This window comes from Curcuma longa, chromosome 7 (genome assembly GCF_044706935.1).
Source record: "Curcuma longa cultivar G26 ecotype Majalengka, Jawa Barat chromosome 7, ITB_CL_G26_1.1, whole genome shotgun sequence".
Lineage (NCBI taxonomy): Eukaryota > Viridiplantae > Streptophyta > Magnoliopsida > Zingiberales > Zingiberaceae > Curcuma > Curcuma longa.
Window position 1 is genome coordinate 1,959,273 of NC_133867.1, and position 15,644 is coordinate 1,974,916.

General features: G+C 40.5%; 1 protein-coding gene across 1 annotated transcript; it reads right to left on the minus strand.

The window, feature by feature from the left end:
• Positions 1-10,715: 10,715 nt before the first annotated feature.
• On the minus strand, positions 10,716-12,685 carry LOC141832146 (glucan endo-1,3-beta-glucosidase 12-like). The gene is made up of 3 exons (XM_074719634.1): positions 12,592-12,685; positions 11,192-12,508; positions 10,716-11,074 (listed from the first exon to the last, which is right to left on the minus strand). The coding sequence occupies exons 1-3, from the start codon at positions 12,650-12,652 to the stop codon at positions 11,040-11,042; spliced, it is 1,413 nt and encodes a 470-aa protein (XP_074575735.1). The 5' UTR covers positions 12,653-12,685; the 3' UTR covers positions 10,716-11,039.
• Positions 12,686-15,644: the final 2,959 nt, after the last annotated feature.

The following is a 15,644-nucleotide window of genomic DNA, read 5'->3' on the forward strand; positions in this document are numbered from 1 at the left end:
GGGTGCGAACTCGGTCATTCTTTCGAAATGAAGGAAGTCAAGTAGCCTTGATTTCCAAAATTGAGCCAAAATCTATAGACGAAGCATTGCTTGATCCGGATTGGATTTTAGCTATGCAAGATGAATTGGCTCAATTTGAAAGAAGTCAAGTTTGGGACTTAGTTCCTAGATCCAAAGAAAATTCCATTATTGGTACAAAATGGGTCTTTCGTAACAAGCTTGATGATAAGGGAGAGGTTGTGAGAAACAAAGCTAGATTAGTTGCAAGAGGATTCAATCAAGTAGAAGGGTTGGATTATGACGAAACATATGCCCCTGTAGCTCGATTGGAATCCATAAGAATGATGCTTGCATTTGCTGCTCACAAAGGTTTCAAACTATTCCAAATGGATGTGAAGTCAGCATTTTTAAATGAGTTTATCAAAGAAGAGGTTTATGTTGAGCAACCACCGGGGTTTGAAAATTCAGAGTTTTCAAACCACGTGTTTAAGCTTAAAAAGGCCTTGTATGGTCTCAAACAAGCACCTCGTGCTTGGTATGAGAGGTTGTCAACATTTTTAGTGTCTAAGGGATTTCATAGAGGGCAAATTGATCCCACACTATTTTTGAAAAATAGTGGAAATGATATTTTTGTGGCCCAAGTCTATGTAGATGATATAATATGTGGCTCTACCAATAAAGACTATCTAAATGAGTTCATCAATCACATGGAGAGCGAATTTGAAATGAGTTTGGTTGGTGAATTGACTTTCTTCTTAGGCCTACAAATCAAACAAACTAAGGAAGGTATATATGTTCATCAATCTAAATATGCAAACGAACTGTTCAAAAAATTTGGCATGGAAAATGCCAAAGAAATCTCTACACCTATGGCCACCAACACAAAACTAGATAGTGATCCTGAAGGAAAAGATGTAGACCCAAAACTATATCGTAGTGCTATTGGTAGCCTACTTTATCTTACGGCTAGTAGACCTGATATCTTATTTGCCGTAGGCATGTGCGCAAGATATCAATCTTGTGCCAAGGAGTCACACCTTAGTGCAGTGAAACGAATTCTACGATATTTAAAAGGGACGCAGAATGTAGGATTATGGTATCCTCGAACCGAAACGTTTGATCTTGTGGGCTATTCCGATTCTGATTATGCCGGTTGCAAATTGGATCGTAAAAGCACTAGTGGAGGATGTCAGTTCCTTGGATCATCTCTAGTGAGCTGGACAAGTAGGAAACAACATTGTGTAGCACTCTCCACAACCGAAGCTGAATATATCGCAATGGGAGAATGTGTTTCACAATTGTTATGGATGACTCACACCTTAGAGGACTATAAACTATCATATAAAAATGTTCAAGTCCTTTGTGATAATGTAAGCACCATAAATTTAACTAAAAATCCAGTTCATCACTCTAGAACAAAACATATTGAAGTGAAACATCATTTTATACGTGATCATGTAACTAGGGGAGATATTGTGCTTAACTATGTTGAATCCAAATCAAATCTAGCTGATATTTTTCACTAAACCACTTCCCGAAGCCGAATTTAGCTATTTACGATGAGAATTGGGAATGTGCTCCGTAGTCTAAGAAGTCCCTCCATGATCATTTTCGCACCTTAACTAGAATGCATCTCACACACACGTAGGAAATACCTTGCTTGTGTATTGTGCAACTTAGATGGGATGAGATGCTAGGATCATCTTTTGGTTCATAATGCTTGTTATGATGCATTACTTTGAGCTAAAAGATGAAATTTTCATGAATCATTCATTTGACCAATCATGGGGAAGACCAATACATAATTAATGTGTATTTGGTTCGAAGATCATGGTTGGACATTCCATATCGACTACCTCGATCTCCTAACCTTGATTTGACTTATTTTGAAACCCTATGTTAATTCTTTCAGCATTTCACTCAACTGATATTGGTTATCAGCTGACTGAACTCTTATCAGTCGACTGTTTCAGAAACTCAGTCGACTGATCGAGTGAAATCTCGACACAGAACCTCATCGACTCGACTGGATTTTTAAATCCAGTCGACTGACCCAGGAACAGAAACAAATTGACTCGACTGGATTTTCATTCCAGTCGACTGGGATAATTCTTACCACAGAACCACATTGACTCGACTGGATTTTAAATCCAGTCGACTGGGATAGTTGAACGTTACCACAGAACCACATGGACTCGACTGGATTTTAAATCCAGTCGACTGACCTGGATACAGAAGCGAAATGGACTCGACTGGATTTCAGATCCAGTCGACTAAGCTGTTTAATCTTGGACACAGAACAGAAATGGACTCGACTGGAGCTCCATTACAGTCGACTGAGCTATGATCAGTCGACTGAGCTCTTCCATCAGTCGACTGATTTCAACTCTGCGTGTTTTAAAATCGAACGATTCGGCCGAACCCTAAACCTCACTTTTATTTCGCTAGTCGACTGCGCGCTCCTCCTTCACCGGCGAATCCCTCTTCTCCGACCACGTCCGTGTCTCGGTTGTCTCCGGCGACGAACCAAAACCCCTTTTCCGGCTAATCCTGTGTTCTTCCTTCTCCGGCTGTCCCCTTCACCGACTTCTCCGCGCGCGGCGGTTTCTCTTCTGCTTTGTTTCGGTGGCGAGTAAACCTTCCACGTCTCCCTTGCTTCCTTCTTCTAGCTTAACCCTAGTTGGTGTTTTCATTGGGCACATTCGCTTGTTGCTTGGCTTCGTCCGTCCAAATGGCACCAAAGTAATTTCCTTTTCCTTCCAATTTTTTTTGTTCGTATCATTTTGTTATCACTAACCTTCCATTGTCGTTGCATTCATGCATACATGTAGAAGTAAGTCTAGGCGTGTTGAGGGTGGTGAGGGTTCCTCTAGGGCTCCTTCCAAGGGGAAGGGTCCGGCTGAACGTCCTAGTACGTTCAAAATCATTCCGGCTAGATTCCTACATGAGCGTTTTTTCAGCGAGCATTGTCCTGATATAGTGGAGATCATAGCTCATTACCAGCTGGCCACCATTCTCTATTGTACCACTTCTATCAACCTGGATCTCGTGGCGGAATTCTATGATAATCTTCGGTGTGTTAGTGATGAACCCCTTTTTTATCGTACCCGAGTCGCCAAGAGGGATCTTGACTTTTCGCCGGCTATTTGGCGTAATTTTCTAGGTTGTCGTCCGGCCGACAATGCTTTCGTTTGTTTTCCTATACTTCACGAGCCTCTTTCTGCTCCTTTTGATCAAATCACTGTTGATGTTATGTTTGACCATTTCTTCCACCGAGCCCGACCTCTGCGTACAAAATTATTTTCTGCCCAGGGTCTTTCGGCCCTGGACAATATTCTCTATAAGGTCATCGTTGGTTGTCTTCTTCCCTTAGTCACTCGCGGTCAGGCCTATGTGAGGTTGAGTCATCTATTTCTCATGTATGCCCTTCGCCAGCGATTAGAGGTTGATATAGCTCTTCAGATGTTTCATTGCATTATCCATTTTACGGTGCCTATCCAGAAGAAGATCCACATGCCTTTTCCCCACCTTATCACTGCATGGCTTGCATCCGTAGGCATTGATGTTGCTAGGGACAGGGCGAACATCAAGCCGCTCACGGATTACGATCGCATTGGATTGAAGAACTTCTCCCTAGCCGGGATGAAGAAAGTATATCGTAGCATGGAGTGGGAGGAGGGACATGACTATCATTTTGACGAGCTTGGTGCCATGGAGGCTGAGGGAGCCGAAGGAGCAGCGGATGCTGAGGGAGCAGAGGGAGCTGAGGGGGCTGCGGAGGCACCAGCTGTGCCAGCTCCAGATGGATCTGACTGACGATGAGTCTGAGGAGGGTATGGGCACCTACCTGGATCGAGCTTTTGAGTCTATGGATACTCGGATTGAGGAGCTACGTCTCGAGATGACCAGCCGGTTTGACACTTTTGATGGCCGCTTTGACGCTATTGACGGGGGTTGCCGTTGACTCATCTGACATCTCGTCATGTTTCAGGCTTGGATGTCCGGTCATCCTCCTCCGCAGACCTCTACCTCCGGTGGGGCACCGGCTAGTGATGATCCTCCGCCCATGGATCTTGATTGATTGTTATTTCAGTTGTTTTGTTATGTTACTTGTTGCTGTATGACTTTGACTTTGATACATGTATGTCTAGTTCTTGTTGATGTACTTCTACTTTTGTTTGAGTTCTTTGTTTGATGTATGGATATTTCAGCAATGGTATGTATATGCTGCTTTTGGGAGTATTTGATGATCTATTTGCATGTGTTTTGGATATGAGTATTGTCTATTTGTGGATGATGTGTGGTGTCTTATCTATTTTCCGCTGCCTTGCTTTCTTTATGTGTGTTACAAGATTATCCAGATGCATGCATAGTTTTAGGGGGAGGTCATGCTCTTTCTATCGTTATTTTCCATATGTATATGTGCCACTTTGTGTTCTCCATTTTGATATTTGTCAAAGGGGGAGAAACCAGTGCTCTAAAGTTGTTGGGTTGTCAAACATCAAAAAGGGGGAGATTGTTGTTGCAATCATGCCCATAAGCTATATTTTGATGTTTGACATCAATAAACTTTAGAGCACAAGATGAGAAATCTAACTTGTGTGTCAAGTGTGCAGGAAAGTCCTTACAGGGTAAGGTAAGGCAAGTGGTAAGAAAGTCCTTACGGGTGAGAAGACCGGACGTAAGGCAAAAGGAAAGTCCAAGAGGGTCGAGGAGCGAGCTCTTGGCATGAGAAAGTCCTTACGGGGTAAGGCAAAGCGTGGAAAGTCCTTGCGGGTGAGAAGATCGGACGTAAGGCAAAAGGAAAGTCCAAGAGGGTCGAGGAGCGAGCTCTTGGCACGGGAAAGCCCTTACGAGATAAGGCAAATGAAGATCAAGAAGGTCGACGACCAGACTCTTGATCAAGCGAGGAAAGAACTCGGTAAGATTTCATTTCAGCCACTCAAAACTGATGTCAGTCGACTGGATGGTAAGGTCAGTCGAAAGTTCAGTCGTCGTTAGTCGACTGAAATACATGCCAGTCGAGTCATTTCCTTTGTTCAGTCGACTGATCTTGAAGGCCAGTCGACAGTTGTTTCGGTGAGCTTCAGAAGAGCAGTTCAGACTCGGTGTATTCAGTCGACTGGGGAGCAAACAGAAGGTTAAATGATCACTGATCACCCACATCAGTCGACTGAAGTAAAACTAGGATGGGAAAAATTAGTCGACTGAAATTTGAATTCTGATAAAAATCAGGCGTGACTTCAGCAGTTCAGTGGCCGTTTTCTGGTTTGACTAAATCAGTCGACTGGGATGGTAAATCCAGTCGACTGATGACTTAAAAACTGAACTGGTTTAAATGGTGAGTGCACTTCGTGGAAGAGACACTCAACACTGTTCAAGCTCCAAGTGTTTGTGCCCTAGTGATCAAGAAACCAGCTGGTGTTCAACCCTAAAGCTTGGAGCAATCTCTTGAAGAAGAAGAAGCATTCTCATTGTGTAATTTCTCTTCTCTTCTTCTTCATTTTGTTGCTTGGTTGTTTGTATACATTGTGTAACTTGTTGTAAGAAGGTTTCTCCGCCTTCGGGGTTTGTCCGAGAAGGAGAGGATATAGTGGAAGAGTGAGTTGAGTGAAGATCCTTGGATTAGTCGCCTCAAGGAGGCGGATACCAAGTAAAATCCTTCCTTATTAGCATTGTTGAGTTGTGAAGGTGTGTAGAGAGTAATTTCTTCAGCGACGAAAGTTCGAGCTTGATCAAGTGAAGCTATTCAACCCCCCCCCCCCCCCCCCCCCCCTTCTAGCTCACAAGGTCCTTACAATGACCTCTTCATTCAATTCAAATAAAAGATAATTTATTTTTGGCAGTTGATTTCTTAATCAATTCAAACTATTCTAGTTGATTAAATTATCATTAAGTTGATTTAAGTTAAAACAAAATATTTTTGTTCATGAGCAAAATGTCTATAATCGACTACCTAATCCATTTGATTATTTAATCGACTGAAACAAACCTTCAATGACAAAAACTTAGGGATCTCGAATTATCTCGAGATGAAGTTTATTCATTGACTATAATCTAAATTAGTCAAGTGTATGCATAGGTAAAGTTGTATAGTTGCTTGTAATTTCTTAAGACTTACTTATCTTAATTTTTTAAAAGTCTCACCTCCAAGTCTTATCATCTGTCTAAAGGTCTCGCCACTAAGTCTTTTTCAATGACACCTATTGTTGATCTACTAAAAAGAAGTTCCCTTAAATTTTTTAATCTACTAATATTTATTTTAATTCTCACTCACCAAGACCTTTGGATCTTTTCATCTATTGAGTATTAGGTTAACTTTGATCTACTTGGACTTCTTCAATCTCAATATTTATTAAAAGATAATTTACTAAACTACATACCTACTTACTTTTACTAATACTTAAATCATGCACCATACTTTCATATTTACTAAATCACATGTTTATTTGATTCACCAAAGCACATTTAAAATCTAAAAAAATGGGTCACGCTTTATAGGATTTTGAAAGCGCTATTAAAAAGCTATATTTTTTTAAAAATCTCATAGTGTACTAAATATGGGGTGAAATCAAGATTGGAGGGCATAGTTACACTTAGGAAAGTCTCAAGAATATAATGATCTTGATTTGAATTAAATTTGATAAGTCTAAGACCATCAATGAATTTTGACCAAAAAGCATTGATGGCCTTAACCACATTTGAATCAATCCTAAATTAGGACCAATGCACTCCTAGTAGCCTCCTAAGTTTCATCATGCCCTTCAACTTTGATTTCAGATCGTAGATAGACTGTTATGAGTTTTTAAAATTTATACAACTTTGAGTAAATTTTGTATAAACTCACTATTGGACTTAGGCATATCATATTCACTCAAAACATCATCAATATGTTCCTCAGAATCTCCTAACTCTAACCGTATCTAAAATTTTAAAATATGCGTATTGGACGATTATCAATGAGTTTTAATCAAAACTTACTGATGGTCTTAGTTATATCCAAATCAATCCAAATTAAGATCAATGCACTTCTAGTAGCCTCTTGAGTCATATCATGCCCTTCAACCTTAGTAGTTAGTCTATTGTGAGTTTCTAAAATTTATACAACTTTGAATAAATTTAGCACAAACTCACTATTGACTTAGATATATCATATTCACTCAATAATAATATCAATGTGTTTCTAGAACTCTTCTGACTCTAATCATGCTCAAAATTTTAAAATTTGAATATTATATATCCATTAGTGAATTTTAATCAAAAGTCACGGATAGCCTTAGTCACATCAGAATCATCCTAAACTAGGGTTAATGCCCTCTTAGGAGCCTCTTGAGTTTCACCATATCTAAAATTCTAGATTATGGAATCTATACTATCATTAATAAATTTTGATCAAAATTCACTAATAGTTGTACGCTATTTAGAATTTAAAATTTTGGATATAGACAGAGTCAGGGGAGTCCTAAGAATGCATTCATGTTATTGCTGAGTGAATATGATACGCCTAAGTCTAATTGTAAGTTTATACTAAAATTACACTAAGTTATCTAAATTTCATAAACTCACATGTTATCTAGACTATGGAATTAAGGTTTGAGGGTATGATGAGACTCAGAAGGCTCCTAAAAATATATTGGTCCTTGTTTGGCTTAATTTTGATGTTCCTAAGATTATTAGTGGGTTTTGACCAAAACTCACTAATAATCGTATAGTATCGAAATTTTAAAATTTTAGATACGATGAGAATCAAGGGAGTCTTAGAACTATTATTGAGTGAATATGATAGACCTAAGTCCAATAGTGAGTTACCTAAGTTGAATTAAGGTAACAAGGGCATAATGAGATTCAGGAGGTTCCTAGAAGTGCATTGGTCTTGATTTGAATTAATTCCAATATAGCTAAGGTCATCAATGAGTTTTTGCCTCATTGATGATCATACAATATTCAGATTTTAAAATATTAGACATAGTCAGAGTCAAGAGAGTCCCAAGAACACATTAATATTATTGTTAAGTAAATATGATATGCTTTAATTCAACAGTGAATTTACACCAAATTTATTCTAAGTTGAATAAATTTTAAAAATTCATAACGAGCCTATCTGGGGTGTGAAACCAAAGTTGAAGAGCATGAAGAGACTCTAGAGGCTATTAGGAGTGCATTGATCATAATTTAACTTGATTTGAATGTGGCTAAGGTCATTAGTGAATTTTGACCAAAACACATTGATGATCTTAGATTTATCAGATTCAATCCAAATTAAGATCATTGTATTCTTAGGACTCTCTTGAGCATAATCATGCTTTCCAATCTTGCTTCTACCCTATATTTAGCCCACTATGAGGTTTTAAAAATTTTTAGCTTTATTTAAGAGAGTGAAATAATGCTTTTAAAATTTTATACAACATAGCTCATTTTTTAAAATTTTAAATATGCTTCAATACTTGGGTGGATTGGATAAGTGTACATACAGAGGAAGGGGTATTTTAGAAAAAAGGTGCATGATTTAATAAATATAAAATTATGATGCATGATTTAGGTAATAGTAAATTGTCATTCATTGAATCATCAATGTACTTACAATTAGTTGTCACATTTCTAAACCTATACACTTTACAAAGACATAAAAAAACACAAATTAAGTTTAACTTAAACTCTTTTTTCGTTGGTACAAGGAGCACCATAATCGAATTTGAGTTTTAATATTGGTAAAGATTTAAAGTTAAGATATCTTATGCAGCGATAAACTATATTAAATGTGCAAAACTTAACGGAAAGTCCTAGTAAGTCAGGTGGATCAAATACTAGAAAAGAAAGTCTTGACAGATCAAAAGAACTGAATACCATGTAGGAAGTCAAGATGAGTCAACTAGGCCTACTATCTGATAGGACAAACTCGATGAGTCAACGAGGATCCGACATCAAATTAAGGAAAGACCTAGTAGGTCGAGTGATCTGACATCAATTAGAAGAAATCCAAACAGGTCAGTTGGATATGATGTTTGGCATAAGATAAGAGGTAAGCTCTTGGAATGGAGAAGTTCTTATGAAAAGAAGAACAAGTAAGGACAAATCCTCATTATGGAGACAACCTTAGGCGATGATTCGACTAAGGGTCCTACTTGATTCCAAAATCAAGATCGAATAGTTTGATAACTATCACAACTTAGTTTTAATATATTGCTTATATTGTGCTAATTCAGTGTTGCAGGGTTCGAGCAATCGAATCTAGAGTTACTGATCGACTGAACTGTTTGAGTGAACGAATAGTAAGGTTTAGTCAATCGAATGCTATGGTAGCATGGGTTTATGACTTAGTTGTTGAAGTTTCTGGAGTGTTGACGTGATGGCTGATATGGACAAGATAAGTCATAGAAGGTTGACATGACAAAGGATAATTCTCGACGTTCTGACATGGTGGTTTGTGCAATCAAGGATAAGCCTTGCGAGGCTAACATGACCAAAAATTGACATCAAGATGCTGATGTGGCAGCAAAGTAATAGTAGGAATTCAAGTTTAATCGACCAAACCTGTATATCAATCGATTGATAAATCGAATTTGGATTTGATTATCGAGGGGATCGACAGACCCATCAGGCGGATTAGTCAACCGATCCATCCTTATAAAAGTAACTCAAGAAGGCTTTCGATCATCAACTCAATACTCCTCAAGTCTTCGTTTGTGCACAAAAGAAACGTTTTATCCCGCTATACTCCTCTGACAACTTTGCTAGACTACATATTCTCCTTTTATCGATAATAGCTTACTTATGTTGTGCTTTCAATTTCTTAAGAGTTGGTAAGTTTGTTACCATACCCTTACTCTTTGTAAAAGGGTTTCTCTGCCTTTGAAATTTTCAAAAAGAAGAAAATTAATCGCTGTCCACTTGTAAGCAATCCAAGATATTATAAGCCTTAGAGTAGCAGTCGGAGACTATGAATCAAATAAAAATAAAAGTATTCTTTACAATTGTATTTTCCGCTACATCTTAATCTAAACTCTAAAAACAAATATTTAAAATAAAAGATGTTTACGTGCGTTATTTACTCCCCTCTAATTCTTTTTCGCTCCTACATTTACTAGTCACATCAACACAATCTAGTTGGACTAAAATACTTGAAGCATAATTACACCGACACTATTATCGATTGAAACTAATAAAGAAATATAACACATTATTATGTATGTATGTATTGCAAGCCAGCGCTACCAACTTTAAAAAAATGTTCTATAATTCTTCTGACTAAATGTCTAAATAGAATGCAACCAATAAATATTATTTTCTAACTCTCATCTGTCAAAAGAGATGCCAAGTAGATTTTTACTGCTAATGTTGAATAAAAGATGGTACAAATAGGAGAGCGTACAATCAATGATCTCATGAAAATATACATCCCTTTTGGCACAAACACAAGTAACGGTTCTTGTGAGATTGCTAAAGGATGATAAAAGTAGGAGAGCATGCTAAAAGGGCCAAACACAGGTAATGTTCTTGTGAGATTGCAAAAGGCATTACAACTGTTGGAAGAAGGTACATAAGACATGGAAGGAAAATAGACAAAGGTAAAAATTAATATAAAATTAACTATATTTTTAATTAATCAAATTAATAGATAACATATAAATAAATACTTATTAATTGACGTAAAGTAGTACTAATCTTCAAAACCTAACTCAGGACCAAAATAAAAAAATATATATTTTTTCAGAATGATTGGATTCAATTTCAAAAGCAAGTTAGAGTTTCAATTTAAAATTTAATGTCAACAACCCTAAACCCCAAATCTAACTGGCAACGTGTAAACCCTAAATTTCGGCTTTTCATCATTTCACCAAATCCACTTTAACTAAGTTCACAACAGTTCCCATGTGTTCTTCAACCACACGACTACATTTAAAATAATAATAAAAAAAAACTATAGCTTTTATATGTCTTAAATTCTAATAAAATAAATATTAATTTAACGGTCAGCCTAAGTAAACGCCAGTCTAAGGCCGATCAGCGGCGAGCGTAACCCATGTCTCCTCGTCGGGTGCTCAGACTCCGAGCTGCAACAAGCACGTCCCCATCCCTGCAACAGCCACCACCAAATCCATAAACCACGATGTAAAGAAAGTAGCGACAACTGTGTCGGTGCACCTTCCTGGCCCTTTATGTGTGAGCCGTGATCAGACGATAGAGAACTTACCGGGCGGTTGGGAGACCACGAAGGCGGCCCCCTCGAAGTCGCACGTGCCCGAGGCACGCCAATGCGTCTGGTAGTAGCTGTTGAAGGCGTACGAAGCGTGCGCCTCCAGCGTGTCAGGATGGAAGCAGGCGGCGCCCGGCTGGATCGCGCGGCAGTCCGCTCCGCCCTCGCCGCAGGCGTAGTCGAGCGCCGCCTGAAGCTTCGCCGCCCCGGCCATCGTGTTCGCCACGCACCAGGTCTCCCCGGTCGAGCTCACGCGCACCGTGCCCGGCGCCGGGGATATAGCCCGGTCCCTGTTCTCATCCCACCTCCTGCGGCCGCGGTGGTCGCCGCCGAGCGCGAACGCGATGTCGTACACCTTCTGCTCATCTGGATAGAACAGCCCGTAATTCCTCTCCGACTCCGGGCCGGGCTTTTGGTTTTCGTTGAACAGCGCGAAGAGGTAGATGTCGAGGTCGGCTTGGGGCCTCATCGGCGTGCCTGCGTTGCCAGAGAGGACGCGCCTTACCAAATTACCATTGTAGGCGGCCGCGTTGGCTAGGCCAGCACCGGCCTCCTTTTTGTCGCCCTTGGACGGCCACCCAGTCTCCGATAGGACGATCTTGATGTCGTCGTAGCTGAGGGCGGACATGGCGGCGAATACGGCATCGATTTGGGCATCGAGGAGGCTGTAGTAGCGGAGATTGCTGCCTGCATCAACCACGCCGGCATTGGGCCGCGAGAGGGCGTAATCGAGGGAAATGACATCGGTGTTGTCCTCGTACGCGAAGAAGGGGTAGGCGTTCACCATGACATAGGATCCGGTCTGGCGCAGGAGCTCGAGCATCGGCCGCATCACCGGCTCTGCGAGGTCAGGCCGGAAGGCGCCGGCGGATGGCGGGTACGAAGTCTGAAGAGCAGTGAGTGCGATCGGAGACGAGACCTTGACGACGCGGTCAAGACCGAGCTGGGCGAGCGCAGCGTGAAAGTTGCGCATAGCCGGGACGAGGAAATCAGTTAGATTATTCGAGTCCGCAAAGACCTCGTTCCCGACGGCAACCGTGTTCACGAGGGTGGAAGGGTAGTAGAGCGCGACGTTGCGCTGGATCCAGGCGAGAGCGAAGTCGGATCGGGTGGCAGCAGTAGCGAGCAGCTCGTTAGGGACAGTGACCACCGCCTCGATGCCCGAACCGACGAGCGCGCGCAGCACGGAGGGGTCAGCGTCGTAGAGCTTGACGTTGGTGACGCCGATGGACTTAAGAAGCGCGACCACGTTCTCCGGCGGAGGGAGGTTGTCGGCGACCCGGCCATAGTTCACACCAATAAATCCTGCTTCAACTACGTACCAAAACCGACAACATTTAGCAACGGAGACATGATTAGAGAAGAACGGAGAAGGAAGGGAAACATTCGAAGCTCACCTGAGGAAGAACAGAAGACAAACGCCGAGAAGAGCAGAAAGAGAATCTCCATTCGCACCATGGCTCCGCAGCGATCGCAGGAACGAAGAGGAAATAGGCGGATACAGGGGAGACAGGGGAGGGGAGAAGAGAAGCGCGGAGCGGGCTCTTTATATAGTGCGGGCGAAATAATGGGGACGCAGTGAGCCAGCGGGCACCCGTAGCTTGTGGGGAGAGTGGGGGAAGCTGGGGTAGGTGGGCTCCACCCACGTATAGCTGAGGGCCGACGTATTAGGAACGTGCTTCGGATCCGCCGCTCTGTTTCCGCCAGGAAACATAATCGCTCATTGGTGCATCTTAGCCCCCCGTTCGGCTGACGTGGCATTAATCTGTGAATTCGGAGCGGGATGGGAGGTTGTTCGCGCCATCCGGAGTGCGGGACCCATCCTAAAGGTGACCGTTTCGCGAGGCGCTCGTTGCAGTTGCGTTGCTGGCGACGGGGGCCCGACTCCGAGACGGATAGTGTGGCGCATGGGGGGATGGTAGCCGTTGGATTAGAGGGGTGTGGGGGAAAACGCATTCAATAATTTTGATTAAATGTGGAGTGAGGGAGGGTGGGGAGTGCAAATATGGAAAAATGGGTGGTGAAATATTGTTAATGCCATTAAATAATGGAGGCTTTATTAGGTAGGCAGTGAGTTAGTACAATTAAATAATGCGTTGGACTAAAATGTAATGCGTTAGGGTAACTTCTAAAAGTTTGTTCCACAATCTACCTATGATTAGACTCAGCTGTCAAACAGATCCGATCTAAATTCATTAAAAATTTATCATATGACAGGATAGAACGGACCGATCCATTAACTTGCTGGATTGAAAAATCTCTAACCAACCCAAGACAGGCCGGGGGTTAAGCGAACTAACCCACGGGCTTATCAAAAAATAAAAAAATATTAAAAATTTTAAATTTAGATTATAATTTAAATTAATTAAGTTGAAAATTTTAAATTTAAATAATAATTTTTAAACTTAAATTGTAATTTAGACGGATCAAACTCACTAATTCATTAAATTTTCTATTTTAATTTTAAAATTTAAAATAAATAAATAAACTTTCTCAACCCACGGACCAACCCACATCGGTCACAAGCCTAGGCGGGTCAACCCATCTTAAAATGAATTGATAAAATTTTAATTCAATCCGCCTAAATTACTTTATAGGGTAGATTAATCTGACGGACCTAACTCAAATTGATAGCTATAACTAGTCTATAAGTGACTCCTAAAAAGTTCACATCCTTTTTCCTTCATGAATTTACAGGTTGAGTAAAAAAATTAATAATATAATAATTAGATGACATTAAAAATTATTTTAAACAATATAATTTTACCTCAATTAAATGAGTATGATTTATCAAATTCAGACTAGCTAAAATGAGTATAATTTTACCTCAATCTGATGGGCCTAACTCTTACCGACTTTAAGTCTGTCATACAGTAACCAACTCAATCATGCCCCAGGGACTTTTATTTATCACTTGTAAAACATACAAAATAATTCTGTTAATTTTAATATTATATGCACCTATAATTGTATTACATCTTTTCAGAAATACTGAAATAAAAGGTTAGCACTTGAAGAACTGGATTTAATACTATATTTTATCATTAAGATATGTATTCTTTTCAAGTATGTTAAACTTGTGTTTATCAGTTTGTGCATTCTTCTGATAAGTAGTTTAACTTTAGATTCATATATAGCAGGATTGTTTCAAAATAGAAAATATAGTGTAGTTTGAATCATGTGTTTTTTTTTAATAACCAACTTACTGTAGGATGGGATGATAAAATATGATGATGTTGTTGAGATTTGGGATGGGATAATGAATTTAAACTATATGTGTTTGTTTTTGTAGGATCGAGTTAGAGTGTTAGAGGGGGTGAATAGCGCTTTGTCGCTTTTTCAATCGTTTAAAAAATTTTACGTAAATCAGAGTGCGAAAAAATAAGTGCAGCGAAATAAAAGAAAGGTACATTTTTATTTACTTGGTTTAGAGCCACAGGCTGCTACTCCAAGGCTCACGATCCTTGATCGTTTCTAATGGACAATCCACTATGAAACTCCCCCCTTATGAGAAGGAGTTTTTGCTTTACAAAAATGGGTTAGGAATGGTAAACCTTTACCGTCCTAAGAAGTTAAGTACACAAGTGAAATTGGAAAGATTACCTACTATAGAAATAGAGTTGTAGCGCAGAAGTCAGTGCAACTCTTGGCGTTACGACGGAGTACTAGATTAGTTGTTCGCACGCAGAAAGTTGTTGTAGTAGCGTATGAATTGATTATTAGGGTTTCCTCTCGTAGCTACTTATAAAGGCCAATCCGGGAGCCTAGAAGTCCTTCCGAGTGCCTCCACATCATCCCGTCAATCCACTTTTGATGCTGACTCCACATCTTTCGGACGCTTGTATCCCTTCCGGACGCCTAGATGCTGACTTGGAGGTTGTCGGATCAACTTTAACTCCACAATACCTTATCCCTATCTGGGCACCTAGAGCCTTTCTGGACGTCTAGAACCTGAGGTGTCCTAACCACTGGGACTCTGCCACCTCAAATTTCTCGCTGGCTTGACCGGATGATGTCTGGGGGCCTGGACTGTCCCGTCACTTGGATTCAGATAAGGGCACTCGGAACTCAAAGTTTCAGTTCCTTCTTTCCTGTATCACAAGTTAGTTCAGAATAAAAACATAAGCAAAAATTGACAGTTTTGGCATACTGTCTGGTCTTGACTTTAGGTTTTCAATGAAATCTTAGGTCAGACTGACGTCTTCTATTCCCCTTCCTGAGAATGCGTCCTCACCTACTCCATTCGAGAGAATTTATCTTTTGCCAACCCGATCCTCCAGATCTGTTGGACTTGTGCTCAGCCTTGATCCTCAGTTTTCAGGACTTCCACTATTAGACGTCCAATATAATCCTCCAAACCCGCCTAGACTTTCCCGCTTGGTGCTCTAATCTGCCAAGACTTCCTGCTCAGTCCTCCTAACTAGGACTTCCTTGCCCAGTCCTCCAAATC